Below are 20,302 nucleotides of genomic sequence, written 5' to 3'. Positions count from 1 at the left end.
ATATGATCATTAGTGTGGTATTTATTAGAGATGAGAGAATAGAATGTCCGCTCAATCTGTTGTTATGACCAATTTGCAACTTCTGATACCATCAATTTGAAACCACAAATGGGAAGAGATTCCTTTTTCTCCTTCAGAAAGCTGTCAGTTCATTTATCAATCGGAGGCTCTCTCTCAAGTCTTTTTATGATTAGTCCTAGATTTTCCATTAATGTCACAAGAATATTCTCTTTCTGAGTAACTTGGTTGGTTGTGCTACTTGAAGGCAAGAGTTTTAAAAGAAATAAAAGTTAACTAAAAATAATTGTGATGAATTGTTTTTCCTCCCAAGAACTCTCTGCCCCCCACCCCCAAACAACATAGGGCAAATAGTAAGAATTCAGAGGATTCTGTATGAATGAAATCAGTGAATGAGTGGATGAGTAGAGAAATAAGTGAATCTGTATGAAAGTTTGTTTTAGTCCTAACTTAATTTGCTCCAAGTCTCACCAGCCTAATGAAAACTATTGTTGTAAACAATCATTCATTTCAGTCACAAAGTGCAGAGGATAGAAGCATCTAGAAACTATTTAACATAACTCTATGCAATAGAAAGGACTGTCCAGAGTTCTGAGACAATGACATCCATGTCGTGATGCAACACAGACACCACGGTCACAAACCCATTCCTGTAATGAACCATCAGGGACTACTCTGAGACAATGCATTCTTTTCTCTAGGATAAATTTTTGGATACAAAGTCAATTTTCTTTCATTTGGTCTTCAGAAAACGTTATATAGAACCCAAAGAAGGTGCTCAGATAAGTTATTGATACTTGATTAGTTTTCAATAACACTTTGCACCCTGATAAAAGTGGGGTGAGGGAGGCTGGGGAAAGCTCACCCTCTGATGAACAGGCATCATAATTATAATAAGTTGGGATTTGGTTGTTTAAATCACTACCTTCTACTAATAGCAGTTTTTCTTCCAAGTAGTCATAAACTTCTTAGACTTCCCATAGAGGTCTTATCTGGCTTTGCCCAAGCCTCCTGCTGTGTGCCATATGACTTAACCATATAAAGGCAACTGCCTCTATTTTAATTTCAAGTGGCTGTCATTTGATAGGTTTAACTCTTTCACTTAGTCATTCTTCAATTCATTCATTTATGCAGGAAGTATTTATAGTGTGCTTTCCACAGGCAGCACTAAGCTAGGGCTATGTATGCATCTCATTTCATCTTCCCAAGTAGCCTATGATGATGGCATTATTATTGCCTTGAAGTTACAGATGAAGAAACTGGAGTTAAGGTAGTTTAAGCAACATGTCCAACATCACATCACATGCCTACCATTGACTTGAACAAAGCCTCAAGATGACTCTGAGCATCCACAGTCCAAAATTATGCTCTCTCCACCCTCACGAATGAAAGAAGAAATGAAAGAGAAACATTGAGGGGGGACAAGGTTACTCTGTGGAGCCTTAAACCCCCAGGGCCAGCTGGCACCCGCCTCTTGAGGCAGCTCAGGAGCTTCAAGCTCTGATCACATGGAGCTGTGCCTTTCTAGACTTCAGGTAGACTCTGTGGAGATTATTCACAGGAAATACATATGCACAGATTCTGGTCTTACAATTCCCTTTCCCCCTTGTGCTGCAGAGCCTGTTCATTGCATGCAACTTTTTAAAAAGGCCATGTTAATGCCACAGTAGTTAGTAAGTGTGGTGTCAAAACATCTTATGCAGATTATCAAAAGGTGATTTTTCCCAGAAATATATTTTTAATCATGCATTATGATATTGAGAGAGAGAAAGAGAAAATTAGAGTAAAAGTTTTCAAAATTCCTATATAGGAAGCACAATAAATACACAACTGGGCGAGATGAACCAATTAAAAAGCAGGAGAAAAATAGTAACTGGGGATAGTAAAGCTACTTGAGTGTTGTAGAATTTCTCTACCTTAGGGGAACATGTCCAAATATACAATACATAAACACACATATTACAAGACAAAATTGAAGAACTTAGTCAACATTGCAAAGCTATCAGAGCTTTGAGAAAAAAAAAGGTTGGAGGGGGTAGTGAGGGAAAAAAATAGAAAAGAGAAACAAGCTCCAGAGGTGCACTCAGTAGGTCCCTGGCAAAAGGCAAGCTTCTCCACGCACAGAGGCTACAGTGAGGCCAAGGCCAAGGCCAACACCATGCATTATCGTAGAGAAAGACTGACAACTGCGTGTTTCCAATGGTTCTAGGCTTTTTGATTGTGCCATTTAATTTATACCGCATGCCAATGAGAGCATCGTTATATCCATTTTGTAGACGAGGAGACTGAGGTTCTGTTTATGCAGAATATGGATGAAAACTCAAGGTGTGTACCATGACCCCTTGTACCATTTCTCCTACACCATGCAGCCTCTCCAATGCTCGCCTGTAGGGACCTCAGGACATCTTTCTCCACACATCTCCTCAGCAGGAAGATGTTTCTTGAATAAACTGTGAACCAGACTTCCTGAGAATGCAACCAGCAAGGGCCTGCATCCAGGCTAGGTCTGCCAAGGGGGCCACCAGATAGAGGGCACCCAGATAGTTGTGACTGCTATGGGGGAGAGATAACGTATGGGGTATCACCCTATCTGCTCAAAGGAGCAGAGGAGCAGTAATATTTTCTTGAAACAAGTAGCAAGTGATTCACCTATGAACGTGTACATCAGCACAGGGTAGGGGAGGCCATAACACACCAAGCTGGACTTAGAATTGCAAAGCAGCTGGGCAGAGGGCTTTCAGGACCCCTGCCCCAAGGGCCCCCTTTGCCTTCTGTTTTGAATGGATGCACAATCATTACTTGTGAGTCTTACTTCTGTTGCCAGAAATGTGTAAGTTAATTAAATCATTTCTTTTCCTTAGCTGTGGGATGATGTAGGGGTCGATGTGGTTGTGGTGCTGGAAGAGTGGGCTGACTTTGGAGCCAGCAGATCCAAGGCCCAGGGACACTGTCCCCTCGCCCCCTAGAGGCTGGGCATCCACCTGCCTCTCTGAAATGGGTTTCCATTTTTTAGAAAAGATTCTTTTAGGCTCTCCTGGTCTTTATTGCACTGACCTGCTGACAAAGAAGGAACTGACCACCCTGCTCTGCCTCCCTCCTGAGCCCTACACCATGCAAGGGAAGTCTCTCCCTGGAACTCCCCAGCTCCAGCCAGAGAACCTTCTTGACATGCCCCCTGGCACCGGTGGGCAGTGGCCTCTGAACACAGCCTAGTAACCTTGTCCAGTTCCACAGCTCCCAGGACGACAGCAGCATCTTCCATCCAAGGCAGCAGTCGCCTCATCTACCCACAGTCCTGGGGACCCCACCCCCAATCAGGGGTGGGTGGAACACTCACATTAATGCTGAAATGCTCTCAGAGGGGAAGTGGGAGTGAGTTGCCCACAGCATAAGTATTTCCTGAATTATTGTACTGCTGGGAATATTTTGCCCATTAAAGTAGGTCAGAATCAGATCCTAAAGTTTATTTGTAAATGCCACCGAAGCACTATGCATCAAGTTCTTTTAGCACTAAGAAGTACAAGGATACCAGAAAAGGACTGTTTTGCCAATATTCTATTTTGATGAGATAAGCTTTTCCCTGATCATTTATTCACTCCACTCATTCATTCAACAAATACTTACTGAGCACCTGTTGTGCGTGAATTCCTTTACTAACCTGCAAATCCCATGATTAACCAAAGCTGCTACCCATACAGCAATAACATCCTAACAAGCACTGCCATACAAGCAAAGAGGCACATATTAGGGGATTTACGGTAGCTTAAAAACCCTGCTATTTCTGAGCCAGAAGGACCATCCTCCCCCTCCCCCTTGAAAACAGAGATTGGGGTGGAGGAAAAGTTTTTTCCAAGAAGGGCTACAACAGCCTCCTCTAGAATATTTTTCCTTGCCTAGCTACGTGATTGAGATAATTAGTTTACGAGTACAAATGTATTAGCCAAGTCTCATTTTCCTCCTTGGAAAGACAAAGCCTTCAGAACCTGAGAAGCATCAAGAAAAGGCTGTGGCTTCCAGCTCCACCGGGGACAGTGGGGCTTCTTCCCAGCATGTCTGGCCCGGGAATGGGTTAATGTGGCAGTGCCTGTGCTCAGAGCACTGCATAAACAGTGCGCGTCAGGCGTCAGGCGTTCTAAGCAAGCTTCATCTTCCCTGTCTCCCAGTCCTGGGCTGTCAATCAACTGTCACTTGCCTGCACATCAGCAGTGTGTGCACATCACCAGGCTGTCAGCAAGGCGGCTGATGAGACTCGGCTCAGGACTGTCAATCATCTTTGTTTCTGTTCTCCACTCGGGAAATATTTTGGCTCCGAGAAACAAAGAAACCTGGGCCACAACGGCTCACAGTCAGGCATTCATTCCTGGGCATGGATATAAGATCTTACACAGGCATTGATCATGGCTCATCCCCCAGGGATGGCGGGGTAGGGGGTGGACAGAGGGAAGAACGAGAATCAGTTTCACAAGTATAGGTTTTAAAACTGTGATTCTATTTCCCTGAGCAGACACTGATGGATTCCCAAACCCACAAAGCATGGGAACATAAAACAATGATAACTTGAAGTTATCTGAGCTTCTGCCTCAGAAAAACACAGAGAAGCTGAGAGAGGGATGACTGCTTCGTTAAAAGTCATTCAGCATTCTCCACTGATCAGACAGCCTCTGGGCGAGAGTAATTGTTGGACTGCTGATTTCACTTATCTGCCAGGGACTGCGAAAACACAGGGCTTGAGGCTGCTTGAGAGCACCCATACCTGGGTCCCAGCAGGACCCCCAGAAGGGGGCTTTTCACGGCTTGTGACAGGAGTCATTTTTGTTGACACTAAACAGACTGCTGTCATATATATATATATATATATACACACACACATATATAGGCACTTCAAAAAGTTCAAGGAAAATGTACATTGTGAAAAAACCATGCATGCATTTCTTTGTTTACATTCATTTGGAAGGCTGAGGGACAGAGACAGACAGAGCCATCACCTGCTGGCTCACTCCTCACCTGCCTACCACAGCTGGGGCTGGGCCAGGTTGAAACGAGGAGCCAGGAAATCCATCCTGGTCTTCCATGTGGACGGCAGGGGCCCAAGTACTTGAGCCATCATCTGCTGCCTTCCTAGGTGCATCAGCAGAAGCTGGATCAGAAGAAGCACGGGGGCGCCGAGATTGGAACCAGGCTCTCTAACAGGGCAATGCCGGCAACCCTAGCCGAGACCACCCCATGCACCAGAGGCCTGACCCTCGATTTCATTGTTTATTTTTGGCAACAAACACGAACTTTTTTTTTAATTCTATTCTCCACAAACTTTTTGAATCATCCTCATATTACCCTCCTCTCTCGCCTACAATCTTCATCAGAGATGCTCCATACCCTAAAAGCCCACAATCCACAAATCTAATGAGATGCATCTGGCAATGCGCTTCAGTTAGGCAGCAAGTCCACCTTGGCCTACCCTATCCGACCCCCCACCTTGCCATTGCCATTTCTGCAAAATGACGATAAGCAGAAATAAGTCTCAGTGTAGCCAGTTAACAAATCTCGCAAAATATCCAAATAGTACTAACTCAGTGGAAAGTACCCCCAATTCAAAGAAAAAAAAATCCTGCCAGTCCCCAGTGGCTTTGAAATAGGATCAGCAACAATCAGAGCTTTTAATTGCGCTTCTCGAGAGCCAATTACCTATCCATTGCAAAGGCTTGGAGTGACTCGCTCATGCTGTGGCTGATTCCGTCATCAACTTCTCGTCTGTGACAGCGGAGAGGTTTTCTCCTCGGACGGATCCTTTCATATGTGCAACGCTGATTTCTGAAAACGCATCTCTCTCTGATCTAACCGGACATTAATTGCTTTTGTGCTGATGTATGTATGCTAGCACCGACTAGCAAATCTGATTTCTGACAAGTTGGCTGAACCTAATCAGGACAGATCAGCTGTTGCCCAAGGTGCCACAGGCTGTAATTTGAGGATCTTTACAGAGTTATCACTGGCTGCAAAGACAGGGAACTATAATTCTGTCAACACTAATCCCAAACTGTATGTTCAAAGCAGCTGTGGCTTCCTCCTTCGCCAAGAAAAGATAGCACTTGTCAAATAAATACCTGAGATAATTGATAAGAGGGAACTAAAAGGATGTGGCTGATACAGTGAAGGGGAGGGATTTTGTTTGTTTGTTTAAAGAAAACCTCAGAAGCAGAACACTGGGTGCTGGTGAGAGCCAGCAAGAATAAAAGAGGGTGGCCGAGAAGAGACACTTGGAGACGTCCCATCACTGGGCTCCACTTCAGACTGGGTGTGTTTGCTTCACTCTAAACAGGCAGGTGCCCAAACACCCTAAGCCTCGGATGAAATCGCTGAGCACGACGCAGGGAACCACTGATGAGCAGGCCTTGACGGGAGGTAAGAGCATTGTCAGGAGTGGAGGAATATTGTCAGGCTGCCAGCACCCAAGACCCCTGCGGTTTTATAACAGGCGCGGAAAGAGGGAGTATTAGGAAAAAGAAACTTCGTTCTTACTGTATCGCTTTGGTCCATCTTCCAAACAAAATGAAAGGGTTAATGTGGCGTCATCTTCAAAAAATTCCGTGGCAAACGCATCCCACCAGAGGTTGTCACTGTCCTGCAAAGAGACAGATCATTTATTTAACAGGCGAGAGTGGAGCAAGTGTCTCACAGAGGAAAGGAGAAGGGAAGAGAAAGAAAAACCCAGTGGCTGCTGCTTGAGTGTTCAGAAGGCTGGGCAGGCCTGTGGTCACTCTTGGAATTAATTGTCTCAAAGTGGGTCTGAATTCCAGTTCCACCAGCGACCTAACACAAACTAAATGAGAACTCACTTTTCCAGGACACACTTGGAGAGATTCAATAAATGGACTATGGAACACTGTGATAATTTTTTAACCAAAGCATTTACATTGTACATAAAATATATTCAACACCCCCCACACTTTTTCTCTCTCTCCTTTTTTAAAGAGTTCATTTTTACAAACAGAGACCACAGTATTATAGCCAGGTTAACAGGGTCATTTGCCTGCAATTGTTTCAATCAAGAAGGGATGTCCCTAGCTCTGCTCTGAGCAACTGCCCCACTATGAGATGCCACATGCAATAGAGATATGGCTCCACGGAGAGAGAAAGGTGGGTGAGTTGATGACCCAGCAACCATCATACGCATGCAAATTGTTCTTTAGGGTTTTTTTAAGACAATAAGCAACCATGATCTTGTTATTCAAATGATTATTAAAAATAGAGCAGTTCAACAGAATGCAGGCCACCCGCAAGAACTCTGTTTGTCTTGGGCTGAATTTTGCTCTTGCTCATCCAGAAAACACTTTGGAAGTGGCCCAGTTTAAGGCAGCTAGAATCACTGCTAATCTCCAAGGGGAGAAGGCCGCCTCCTAAAACAGTGAATTAGCAAAGTTATACAGAGTGTCATAGTTAAAGGACAAATCATACCCTGGCCTCACTCTGTATATGGCCCGATTTACCCTCCAGTTCTCCAGCACGATCTTTTTCCAGAGAATTGCTGGTTAGTGCCAGATTTTAGGACCAGATGCTTCCCAGCTGCCTGTCGGCTGGGAGGAGGGGACAGAAGGGAATGGCAGCTCCCTACTCCTGGTGCCCACCACTGGGGCTGTCGGGGAGATGTGGCAAGCCTCTCTTCTTCCCAGTAAGCTGCTCTACTCGGGACGATACTAAGATGTCGTCCCTGGCAGCTCTCTAGAGTGAGCCTCCAGTCCGGGCAAGAATAACTCGGGGATCACAAAAGACTCACGCTGTTGGTCCTGTCCTCAAGGGGCCGGCATTCGGCACAGCATTTAACCTGCTGCCTGGGTCTCCGACATCTCATATCAGGGTCTGGGTTCAAGTGCTGGCTCTGCTCTGCATTCAGGCTTTCTGCTAATGTGTATCTGAGGGCAGCAGGTGATGGCTCACGTGGTTGGATCCCTGCCACCCACATGGGAGACCTGGCTTGAGTTCCTGCTCTCAGCTTCTGCCAGGCCCAGCCCCAGTCTCAACTGTTGCAGGCATCTGGGGCGTGAACTAACAATGAGGTCTTTCTCCTTCACTATCTTTCAAGTAAATAAATAAATTGAACTTTAAAAATCAAGAAATTATATTAATTTGTGTGTATTTTTGTCTCTTTCTCTGGCTTCTCCCAATTGCCACAGCAAAATCCAATACTTTTAGTATAACATGGTTAAATATAAAACCACCCAGGAGTAATGCATGGCTTGAGATATGAACTACCTCCATTTTTCCTCTCTCATGACCAAATATTTATTGAGCACTTACTACATGCAGGCTCTCAGAGGATGCAACTGGATCAGAGTTTGGTCCCTCCCTTCAAAGAGCTCAAAACCCACTGGCAGAAAACAAACAACATGAGCAACCATCAGGCAGCCTCACTCCACACCTGAGAGCACAGCACATGTCTCAATGCTATGGGCACTGTCTGGGATTGTAGAAAAACCAGTGGGCTCAAAAGTGGAAGAGTCCAGTTGGGAAGAGCAGCTCTGTTTGGGAGATTGCATTCGTTGGTTTATTTGACTTCAAATTGCTACCCAGATGGAAAAAGTGTCATAGTTAACATTATTGAGTTTCTACCATGTGCCAAGCATTATTCTAACTGTGTGTGTTTTCCCATTTAATTCACATTACTAACCTGTTTCTAATTTTTTTTCTTTCTTTTTTCTCTCCAGTACAAATATAGGATTCTTGCAAACAGGGGCCTTTGTTCATTGCCCTATCTTCCACACCCTGGACTGGTGTCTAACACAAAGTACTACCAAATAAAAGTTGATCAATGAGTGAAGCTGTTCATATTATAATTCCTACTATGCAGCTGCAGAAGCCCAACCTTAGGTGGTCAATGTCTCTTACCCAACTGCACTCAGACAATAAAAGGTGGAGATGGGATTCAGATTCATCCCAGCCCTGCCCCACTCTCTGCTCTGTACAATCACCTGCTACCTTTCTCTGGAAGTCTTGGGGGGGGGGGCGGCTAGGATTCACAAGAAGGGGGGGAGAGCCAAGATGCAGTGCTTGTTCCCACTTGGTCTCTTCCTGGAGATCCTTGCTTTGTTGGATATGTTCATCACTAGAACTCCTGACACCACATCACTAAGGGAGTCTCTTCCTGTAGGTCACAGTGCCACTTCCTGGCTATGGGCACTCAGGCAACTTATTTTTTATCTTCCTGGGCCTGTGTCCTGACTCAGACATTGAAGGTGACAGCAGCAATCTAACTATTCAGCAGTGGAGATGTGAACGTTAAACATGTTCGTGGATGTAAGCTGCTTAGCTAGCCTCCCAGAACACAGTGAAGATCAACAGAATGCCTTTTCCTGCCTCCATCCACCATCTTCAATATCATTTATAGCGCTGGAGACAGTCTATGTTGCAAAGAATTGCAACAACAATGAACTTTGTCAAACAGTCTGTTTATAAATCAAGTGCTTTTCTCTGTCACTGCCACAATTTACATCTCATTTACCTGGCAACAGCATCTGTCTACAACACAGTTAAAAACCTGAATGGAAATTGGTAAACTCTCTTCCGTCTGGCTCGGTATGCACAGGCCCGACAGCTGGATCAGATGCACCATCTCCATCTTCCACCTCTGTTAGAAATGGACCAGTGAAGGCAAAAACCAAGAGGCACCCAGGATGACCTGAGGTGGTGGGAAGAAGAGAACGGTCCCAGACTACAGGGAGGTGCAAGGGTACAGTGAGGTCCCAGGCTACAGGGAGGTACCCCAGGTCCCAGCTAAGTAGGCTCCAGCAGCAGCCGAGAGCAGTGCAATGAGCCCTGAAAGGGAGATGGCATCTGAGTCACATGAGCTGCAGTAGCCTGGTAAGAGTTAACAACTCGGGAAATTTCAGAACAGCTTTGCTAGGAGAAGGGCACCTCGGCTAGCCACACACACAGACCCTCAGGAATGGACTTTGATCACAAATCTTAGAAGAGCACCCCTAAATGAAAATGCAATATTCAAGTTCATAGTGCCAGGCATATAATAGGCAAATAAAATGACATGTTTTGGTTGATTGAATGAAATTCCTTATCAGGCCATCACAAAGTCAACTCAAGAAAAGCACTCCAGAAAACAGTATCCAGAGATCTTGATCACTGCCTCTACTTTGTCTTGTGGCCTCTATTTTTAAACTGACATCAATATTTTTTCTTTAATTTATTTGAGACAGAGACCGAGAGAATGTGAGGTCCTAATTGCTGGCTTATTCCCCCATTACCCTCACTAACCCAGAGTTGGATCAGAGTGAAGCCAGGAGGGGTATCAATCCAGCCCTTCTATGTGGAAGGCAGGAATCTAATTGCTTGAGCCAATACTGCTTCTTTGATAGATCTGTAGTAGTGAGATGCTAGAGTCAGGAAGTGGAGCCAGAACTTGAGCTTAGGTAGTCCACCATGGATGTGGGTATCATATGCTAAACACCTGCCCCTGCTACAGTGTTATACTGTAGTTGTCAACAACCTCCACCCCACCCTGAATACCTGCATACTTGTAAAGTTTCTGAGCCTTAGTTAGGAAACAAGTTTAACAACAAGTAAAAAATTGTCATTAAATAAAAGACATAGAGGTGTAAGGAAAAACCATTAAGTGTTGATCATGGGCCAGTTTTGTACCGGCCATATATGAAGGCAGCTGTGTATGGAAAGAAGATAATACCCATAAGTCAAGTACTTGCTAAGTGCTTCTATAATGATGAATTTCGTTTCTTATAGTCCCAACTGCCCCATTTGCTCCCAGTGGGCAGAATAAGAAGCATTAGAGAGAATTTATGTCCCTAACTTCTATGTTACCCTTGAACAATTACTTCTGCCCCTGAGTAACTGAATGACCTTAGTCAACTTACCTAAAGTTCCTGCATCTGTGTGTTCACTTGGTGAGTGGGAATGACAATTTCAGTGAACTGTGGGGACCAAGATGAAGTGTACCGGTGCATACTAGTTGTTCAATAAATGTTGGCTATTATTAATTATTATTGCCTTTGACATTAAAAACAGTAATAAGTAGAGAATCTGAATCCCACAAATGTTAAGCTACTCACTAAATATCAAATAGCAAGATAGTGGTGACACTGAAGTTAATATAAAATCTAACTCCAATTCATAGTTTGGTTTTTCTCCCCCCAAATAATTCTCAGCTTGAGGATGAAATGGCATGCAAGAGCTAAAGCAAGAGCTCAGTTGGTGTTGCTTTGAAGAAATTTCCTCCTCCAACATCTTTGAGGGTTTGCATGCTTTTCCACACCTTCATGTGGATTTTCTGATAATAAACATCTCCGAACACCTCTTGCTGCCATTTTTCTGTCTGGTACCGTTCTTTGGATCAATGAAGCAATTTTGTAGACAAAATTTGCATATTAACAAGGCTAGGAGTTCAGGATGTGACTGAAATATGGCTATAGAAACCTCTGCTGAACAAAACAAGAAGTTTCTGCAGAAATAGAAGAACCAGGAAACTCCTAGGTCCACCTTTGGCTCAGGTGATATGGCCAAGTTCAACAAGATGATGAGAAAGAGGCTGCATGAGCCAAGTTATCAAGGCTATTTTGAAAAAAGGACTCCAAACAGAAGGTCACCAAACGTAAAGATTGGAAGGGGTAGTAGTGCAGCTGACCACTTTCACTCTACATACTTGACAATCTCAAGCCAAGCTAATTTGGAGATTACCTAGGCAGTGCATTGAGATCAATCAGCTGACCAAGATTAACCTTTTGAGAATCCCAAGTATGATACATTAACTAAAATCTAACCAAAAGCCTGCGGTCTTGTTTCCAGCTATATGGAGTGGACAAGGACATCTGTTACTGGCAGTTACAATGAATACAACACTTTTGGTACACACCCTAAAGGAGATTCCATGCAGGGAAAACAAGCTTTTTTCCATGCCAGAAAGGAGTCAGAACAGTCAGGATTTAGAGTTTGCTTTCCATCTCTGCATGATTATAGCTAAGGGACCGTCTCAACTCAGGCCAAGAGCTCCCTGTTTGCTGCCTCCTTGTCTTTTTATATGGAATATTCAGCAAATGCCAAGCTCTAGTTAGTAGAGCCCTCTCTCACTGTCACCTGTGCTAGGAAAGTTTCATAATGGTACCCCTGCAGAGTGTGCATGAAACTGTAATGGAATCTGCATGTTAGACTACATAATTTATACAAAGTCTGGCTGTTGCAAAATTATCCACATGAAACATCACTGAAGAAAGGGAATGGACAGAGAGACCACACCCACACAGGAGTAAGTAGCTCTAACACTGTAGGTATCATAAAAGACTGAGCTCAATGGTTAGGGTACCAGGACTGTATCCAAGTGAAGCTTTCTCTCTGCCACATCACAGATGTTAAGCTGCTTTCTGTAGTGCCGGCATCCCATGTGTGTGCCAGTTCAAGTACTGGCTGCTCCACTTCCAATCCAGCTTCTTGATAATGTGCCTGGGAAAGTAGCAGAAGATGGCCCAAGTTCTTGGGTCCCTGCACCCACATCAGAGACCCAGAAGAAGCACCAGGCTCCTGGTTTGGGTTCAGCTCAGCTCTGGCCATTGAGGCTACTTCGGGAACAGGGCCATTGGATGGCAAAACCTCTCTCTGACTATCCCCTTCCCTCTAACTCTGCCTTTCAAATGAATAAATAAAACTTTAAACAAAAAGCATTAAAAGAAATACAATGATGAAGTACAAAGTGTAACTTTGTTTGGATTCTGCTTCATAAATAAAAAAAATAACAAATATTTTTTAAAATCCTGCAAGCACATAAATACACTTTTTAAAATTTTGAGTTATTTATTTATTTGAAAGACAGAATTACAGAGGTAGAGACAGAGAGAGGGGTCTTCCATCCGCTGGTTTACCCCCCAAATGGCTGTAACTGCCAGAGCTGAGCTGATCTAAAGCCAGGATCCAGGAGCTTCTTTCAGGTCTCCCATGTGGGTACAGGGCCCCAAGCACTTGGGCTATCCTCTGCTGCTTTCCCAGGTGCATTAGCAGGGAGCTGGATTGGAAGTGGAGCAGCCAGGACTCAAACTGGCACCCATATGGGATGCCAGCGCCGTGGGCCTGGGCTTTAACCCACTGCACCCCAGCACTGGCCCCACAGGAATACACTCTGCTGGCTGTCAGTTAAGTGAGTTTTATTTTTATTTGTTCTTAAAAATATAGAACCGAGGATAATATGATGAAGACTCAAGAGCCTGTTACTCAGAACTAATAATTAAGTGATATTTTATTGTCTTTTTAAAAAGGGAATTGCAACTTATAAACAAGAACTAATGTCCAGGGCCCTCATATACTGTGCCGCTCTTCTCACTGCTTCTCATGGTCCCTTTAAAGCAAAGGTCTCATGAAAATCATATGAGTCTTTCTAACCTATCCTTTTTTTTAAGATTTAAAAAATTGTACCAGAGAGAGACAGAGATCCTCCATCTGCTGGATCACTCCCCCCAAAATGCCCACAGTGGTTGGGACCGAGTCAGGCTGACGCCAGGAGACAGGAACTCAATATGGGTGTTCTACAGTTGGGGGGGGGGTAGCCGTCATCCTGCTGTCTTCCATGGGAAGCATTAGTGGGAAGCTGGAATCAGGAATGGAGGCAGGGCATGAACCAGGCACTCGGAGATGCAGGTGTCTCAAGTGATGTGCTAACCACAGCATCAAATGCCCACCCTTGCCAATCTGTTCTATTTATAAGCATATGTGGTTCCATTCATATCTAATCTCATTTTAATATTTTGTTTCAATGACATACATTGCATTCTTTTTAAAAATAAGTGTGTATTTTCATTGAAAATTATTTCCATTATCTTGAAAGGTAGAGAAACAGGCAGAAAGAGAACTCTTCCCTTTACTGGTTCATTCCCCAAATGCCCTCAGCAGCCAGAGCTGGGCCAGGCTGAAGTACGGAGCCCAGAACTCCATCCAAGTCTCTCATGTGGGCAGAACGGACCCAGGTACTCGAACCATCACCTGATTCCTCCCAAGGTGTGCATTAGCAACAAGCTGGGTTGGAAGTGGAGTTGCCAGGGCTTGAACTAGACACTCAGATATGGGATGCTGGCATCCCAAATGGCAACTCAACTACTGCAAACACCTGCCCCGTTACTTTCTCCAGAGGTGAATTTTTCATTTAGGGCTATGTGAAGACCTGCCTCCTTTATATTTAGACGCCTCTTCTTTCATTACAGAAGCTGCACAGTAATGCACTGAATGGACATGATGCCTTGAAACATTGTACGACCACTGATCTCTGGATAGTTTCTCATGTTTTCTATTATGATATTGCAATAAGAACCCTTGCAATGTCCCCTTGTATATACATACACTCCAAGAATTTGGAAAAAAAAACAGAATTAAAATGCTTGTTTTGGTGCAAAAATTTTTTAAATCCATGTGTAGCTTTTTTCTAACACACATGTTCCATGAACTCTTCGAAGCCCTTCATATCTGTGTAGGTTATTTCTCTGTGGCATCTGTCTAAAGGGGCTACAAAAGCACAGTGCGCAGATCTGTCTTTACTTTAGCTCTTTCACTAGGAGGACCCTGTACTTCCATATCAAGGAATCCTGGTCCGATTGATGCACTTGAAACAAAGAACACTCCTAAGCTGTACATTTCTAAATGGAACTAGGAGTGACATCATTCCAAACAGTCCATCCTGGCCCCGAGAAGGAAGAGCATCTATAAGGCCAAAGAAGGTGCAATCATGGCATAATTCTCCATGCATCTTTACCTATCATTCTCTTAAGGGAACAGAGTCTGTCAGGAGCTTCATGAAGAAAAAGGACGTTTATTTCTTGACACTGAATCAAGGAGGGTAGCAGGGGATCTCCTCGGCCCCTCACGGTGACTCCCTGAACAGGGTGGCTGAGTACCAAATACCCCAACTCCTGTGTAGAGCCTGCCCTATTAGCCTGCACACAGCTTCTGACCCCACGCACACCTTTGCCCAACTCACAGGGCCTTGCGATCCTCACTATTGTTTAGTCTCTGAACAGCACATGGTTAGTATTTACTGAATGGTAATAAGGAAAAAGGAGATTCTTTCTCCCAAAGCTGGAAAGCAACAATAGCATAGAGCAACCTCCAGGCACATAAAGATGGAATTAACTCAGCCTGAACACAGGCAGGGGAAGCATTGCCGACAGTTCTACTGTACTTTAATTAGGCAAGAATACCATTGCATCTTCTCCATTCTAAATAACCTCCTTATGCATTTCTGTGATTAAAATCCCTTTGTCTCTTACAGGTGAGCCCAACATCCACCAGAAGCAGCATCGCACATCAGGATGAGGGACACCCTCATGTCAAACAGCAGAAGAGAGTCTTAATTATATTTTAAAATCCACACAAGCATTTTGCTTCCGTCCTAGATTCTCTCCTGTTCCCTTCCCTGTCCCTCTATACCAAAAAACAGTATCCCAGTGCCAGGGCTGCCCCCCGGCATCTTTAACTTGAGCACTGACAGGTTACGTGGGATTTTTGCCAGAGTAATTATTTTTCAATTCAACAATAATGAGAAATTACCATGGCAACCACTAGTCACGTGGATCCATATACCCCCTCCAAAGAGTGAACCATACTTAAAGCACCTATTCCTTGAAAATGTGGGTTTTTCTTTTTTTATTAAACTAAACTAAAACAAGTCCAAGAAAAGAGCTGGGATGCAGGCAGGGAATTGCCTTGCCTAGGTATCTTGTGGTTATAGAAGATCATCTTGTCTCATCCTGTGGCCCCCTGGCACCTGCAAACCCAGGTAACACTCATGGGGTGGCACTGTTCCATCTTGGTCACTCCCACTTAGACACATCAGCTAGGTTTCCAGAAGATAATGACGAAAAGATGATTTGCCTCAAACGATGGCACACCTGGCCACACGTGCTGACTCTCCTATCTTTGCTGCCACATCTGTATATTGAGACAGGAGACAGAACAGATCTCAGCTCTCTTGTCTTTTGTCCTTTCTGGAGAGCCCTTCTCACACTGACGAAGTGCAGGTCATTTATCTTCCTGGAACCCTGAAGTCTTCTGTGTTTCTTTAGTTGTTAGCCACACTTTTTTCCAACCCGGGGCTCCTAGATCGAACCATGTTGATTGTGAATCTGCTACCTTTCATACTGACAGTCAGTAGCTACACTCTACCTCCCAAGGGCTACACACCATTCACAACCCAGGAGGTAAGTTCTATTATTAACTGCATTTTTGGAGGGTTTATTTACTTATTTGAAAGGCAGAGTGACACAAAGAGAGGGGAAGAAAGATCTTCCATCTACTCATTCACTTCCCAAATGGCCAGCTGGGGTTGCCAGGCCAAAGCCGGGAGTCAGGAACGCCATTCGATTCTCACATGTGGGTGGCAGGGACCCAGGCACTTATGATATCATCCAATGCTTTCCAATGCATTAGCTGGGAGTTGGATTGGAAACAGAGTATCCAGAACTCAAATTCACATTCTGATATGGGTTGTACTAGTCCCAAGTGGCAGCATAACACACAGAACCGAAACACCTGCCCCGACCTTATTTTATAGATGAGAAAACTAAGGGTTGCAAAGATAAGTGTTTGCAGATTACCGAGCTACCAAATCCCAGAGAAAGAGTCCAAATACAGGGACACTTCTTCTAGAGTCTGTACTCCTACAACAATTCCACTATGATGTTCCAGTGTCCAGAACAAGACTCTTCGAAATACCTGTCATGTTAGTTGTTTCCACATCCAATCAACGTTAAATTTGCTGAATGCGTGGGGCTCCCTCCTGAACAGATGGCCCAAAGCACAGCTGTGGGAATCCACAACTATGGGATTCTACATGGAGACACAGAAGTTGAAGTTGTAGAACAGGACCACTTGGCCTTACCAGCAATAACTACAAAGACATGGATCAGACACAGGGAGAGAATTTTAAAGCCCTCTTTTGGTTTATCTTTATGAGATTAAAAAAAAAAATTCATGTCTCAGGGACTGAATTTTTCTTCTCTCTCAACTTTGATTTTGTTTATTCTCAAGTAAATTGCATTGCATTTCACAGTAAACATACGTTTTCATTGTAGAGAAATGCTAACGTGGTGTATTACAAACACAGTAAGTCCTGACGGACAGTTGCATGGTTTTACAGTTCAAGCCTTCCCATTCAGAAAGTGTTCACAATATTTGCCTCTCTAGTGCAAAAGGATGCTGCCTTAGGAAGCACATAGCACAGGTGGCAGAAAGGCTAGGCTGGCACTGGGTGGGGAGATTTCTTCAGCATAGATACCTCAGTGGGGTGGTGCTGTGGTGTAGCAGGTAAAGCCGAAGCCTACAGTGCCGGCATCCCATATGAGCACCAGTTCAAGTCCCAGGTGCTGTACTTCCAATTCAGCTCCAAGCTAATACACCTGGGAAAGCAGCAGAGGCTGGCTCCACGTCCTTGGGCCCCTGCACTCATGTAGGAGACCGGGAAGAAGCTCCTGGATCCTGGCTTCAGCCTGGCCCAGCCCTGGCCATTGCAGCCATTTGGGGAGTGTTCCATCAAATGGAAGATCTCTTTCTCTCTCTCTCACTCTCATTGCCTGTGCCTCTGCCTCTCTGTAACTCTGCCTTTCAAATAAATAAATCAATCTTTAAAAAAAGATACCTCAGTGTCTTCACCCAAAAAACTTAGGAGATGCAATTCCATCTCCATCTTCAATTGCTCTAAGCCCTCCATTGTGATGATTCCAAACAGAATGGTTATTTTGGACAATATAAAAATAAGCATTATATGCATACATGTGTATCTACAAAACATGGAGCTTTTTGTCACTAACTTAGCACAACTTCAATGAAATAACATTTGATTTTTGACGTTTGAATTCCTGTCAGCTTTAGGAGGACAAGACCTGTATCTGCATCTTGTACATTTTGTATACACAGCACCTGACACATGGTAGGCATGCACAAAATAATTACTCAATCATTTAAATTGTTTAATTTGACACATATTCGTTTAATTAAAACATAGCATACTCTCAAAATTCAGAAGAAACCAGTAGTTGCATTTTCATAATGGCTGAGCACTTCTGCCTTCTTCTCTGTTTATGTGTCTGTGAACCAGGGTTTGGATTATTTAATGAGTGAAGCCACGAAGATGCTGGCAGTTTTGCAATGTACTATAGTCTAATCCTCATAGTATCTCTATCAGGTCAGTACTTCTATTGTCCCAGTGTAAATGGTGATACTGAGGCCCCTGTGGAGGTTGAAAAAACGGACCCAAGTTCCTAAGTCAAGTAACTGGCAGCACTGTGTTCACCCCCACTCCGATTCCTAAATTTTTTTCCCTTCTTCAAAGCTTCACTCACTGCCTGTTGTAATCTATAGAATTCTGGCATGATGGAGGAATGGTGTTTTCTTTATAATAAAGTGTCCTATTTTATACTCAAACATAGAGACTATCACTTTAGCATATTAAAAACAATATGCTAGGACTCTCTGCAGAGCCATGATGAAAATGACCTAGCAAGGCACTGCTCTCAAAACACAGGTCTTCTTGGTGACAGTTCTGTGGCAATGAGCACTGTACCTCATATGACATCACACCATCTAGGTGTGAGAGGTCCAGAGATGCCAGAGAATGATGAGCCAGCGACTCATACATCTTGAGTAAAGCTCACCATAAAACCAGACACATAGTTTTGGTTCCAACATAAACACAGCAGACAAGAGAACATTGCTGGAAAAGCTTGCAAGATGCAAAAGCTTGTTTTTGTGGCCCGCCCAATTGCATCTGAATACTTGATCAGATGACAGAAATAATTCTTCAACTCACCACTAAAAACTGGAGGATTATGCCAGGACTGAGGCCTTAAGAAGCCACTAGAAAAGAAAACTCAAGTTTTTCCTCTTCCTACTTGGGAAATAGGAGAGAGCAAAAGGGATTTTTTTCCCACAAAGATAAATATAAGAAACCCAGAAAAATTCTCTAAACCTAGAAAGAAAACAGTAGATTCATCTTGGTGGTGGTGGACTGTTTGCATTCTCTTCTCTGTCCGGAGATCTGTTCAGCAGAAGATGTAACCCATATCTAACAGGCTAATTCCATGTCTGTATCTCAGAGCTCACATGTCCCTGAAACTCCAGGTTGGGGGCTCCCACCCGCCTCACTGATCTCTGCACCTCTTAAACAAAAGGGGTTCGTGCTTAACATGGAAAAGGAAGACCCACCCCCATCTCCATCCTACCCCAAGCCTATTCTCCTGGCTATTTTCTTTCTCAATAATGTATTTCCGGTATCTCAGTCACTCAGCCAGCATTCTCTAACTCCACACCTTCAACCATCAGCAAATCCTGTGTCACGCCCCCACGCCTGATTAGGAATCCACTCTTGCTTCTTCGCCTGCACCTAGAGAAGCTCCTGGTTTTGGCCTGGCCCAGCCTAGGCTCTTGTAGCCATTTGGGGAGCGAACCAGCAAATGGTAGATCTTTCTCTCTTTGATTCTGTCACTTTGCCTCTCTCTTTCTTTTTTTTTTTTTTTTTTTAATTTTTTAAATTTTTTTGACAGGCAGAGTGGACAGTGAGAGAGAGAGAGACAGAGAGAAAGGTCTTCCTTTTGCTGTTGGTTCACCCTCCAATGGCCGCCGCGGCTGGTGCACCGCGCTGATCCGATGGCAGGAGCCAGGTTCTTATCCTGGTCTCCTATGGGGTGCAGGGCCCAAGCACTTGGGCCATCCTCCACTGCACTCCCTGGCCACAGCAGAGAGCTGGACTGGAAGAGGGGCAACCGGGACAGAATCCGGCGCCCCAACTGGAACTAGAACCCGGTGTGCCAGCGCCACAAGGCGGAGGATTAGCCTATTGAGCCGTGGTGCCGGCCCACTTTGCCTCTCAATAAGTGAAGAAATAAATGTTTTTTTTGAAAAAAGATTTCATTGATCTCCCTCTTGAATTCCACAAGGCAGCCATTCCCAACCCAGATGCGGCACAGCTCAGCTAACCCCAACTGAATAACAGAGGACCAGGAACTTACCAGATTTTTATCCACTTTAATTTTTAAAATAAATATATGCCATGAATTAAAAACATTAAAAATATTCATGCCCTTTGACTCACTAATTCTATTTCTGGGAATCCATCCAAAGGACATAATCCAAAAATATGTAAATTCTTTATATGAAAAATTATTCACCATAGGAGTATTCATAATATGGGAAAGAAAACTCACATAAACTAGGAACAGTGTGCATGCCCCCTAATAGGAGTGACTCACTACACTGCAATAGGACCATTAGAAAGAACCCAGGAGCCTTAAAAAACAAGGCT

The 20,302-nt window shown here is 44.0% G+C and overlaps 1 protein-coding gene across 8 annotated transcripts in view; it reads right to left on the bottom strand.

Moving 5' to 3' along the window:
• LDB2 (LIM domain binding 2) overlaps positions 1 to 20,302 on the bottom strand; it is a 402,293-nt gene that overhangs the window by 241,510 nt on the left and 140,481 nt on the right. For all 8 annotated transcript variants that reach the window (XM_062213476.1, XM_062213479.1, XM_062213477.1 and 5 more), the window contains exon 2: positions 6,535 to 6,637. In XM_062213476.1, the coding sequence (XP_062069460.1) occupies positions 6,535 to 6,637 (103 nt within the window). The remainder of the gene's footprint in view (positions 1 to 6,534; positions 6,638 to 20,302) is intronic.

The sequence above is a fragment of the Lepus europaeus genome, chromosome 16, assembly GCF_033115175.1.
Source record: "Lepus europaeus isolate LE1 chromosome 16, mLepTim1.pri, whole genome shotgun sequence".
Classification (NCBI taxonomy): domain Eukaryota; kingdom Metazoa; phylum Chordata; class Mammalia; order Lagomorpha; family Leporidae; genus Lepus; species Lepus europaeus.
Note: the sequence above shows the minus strand (reverse complement) of the source record. Positions and strands in the feature narration are given on the sequence as shown.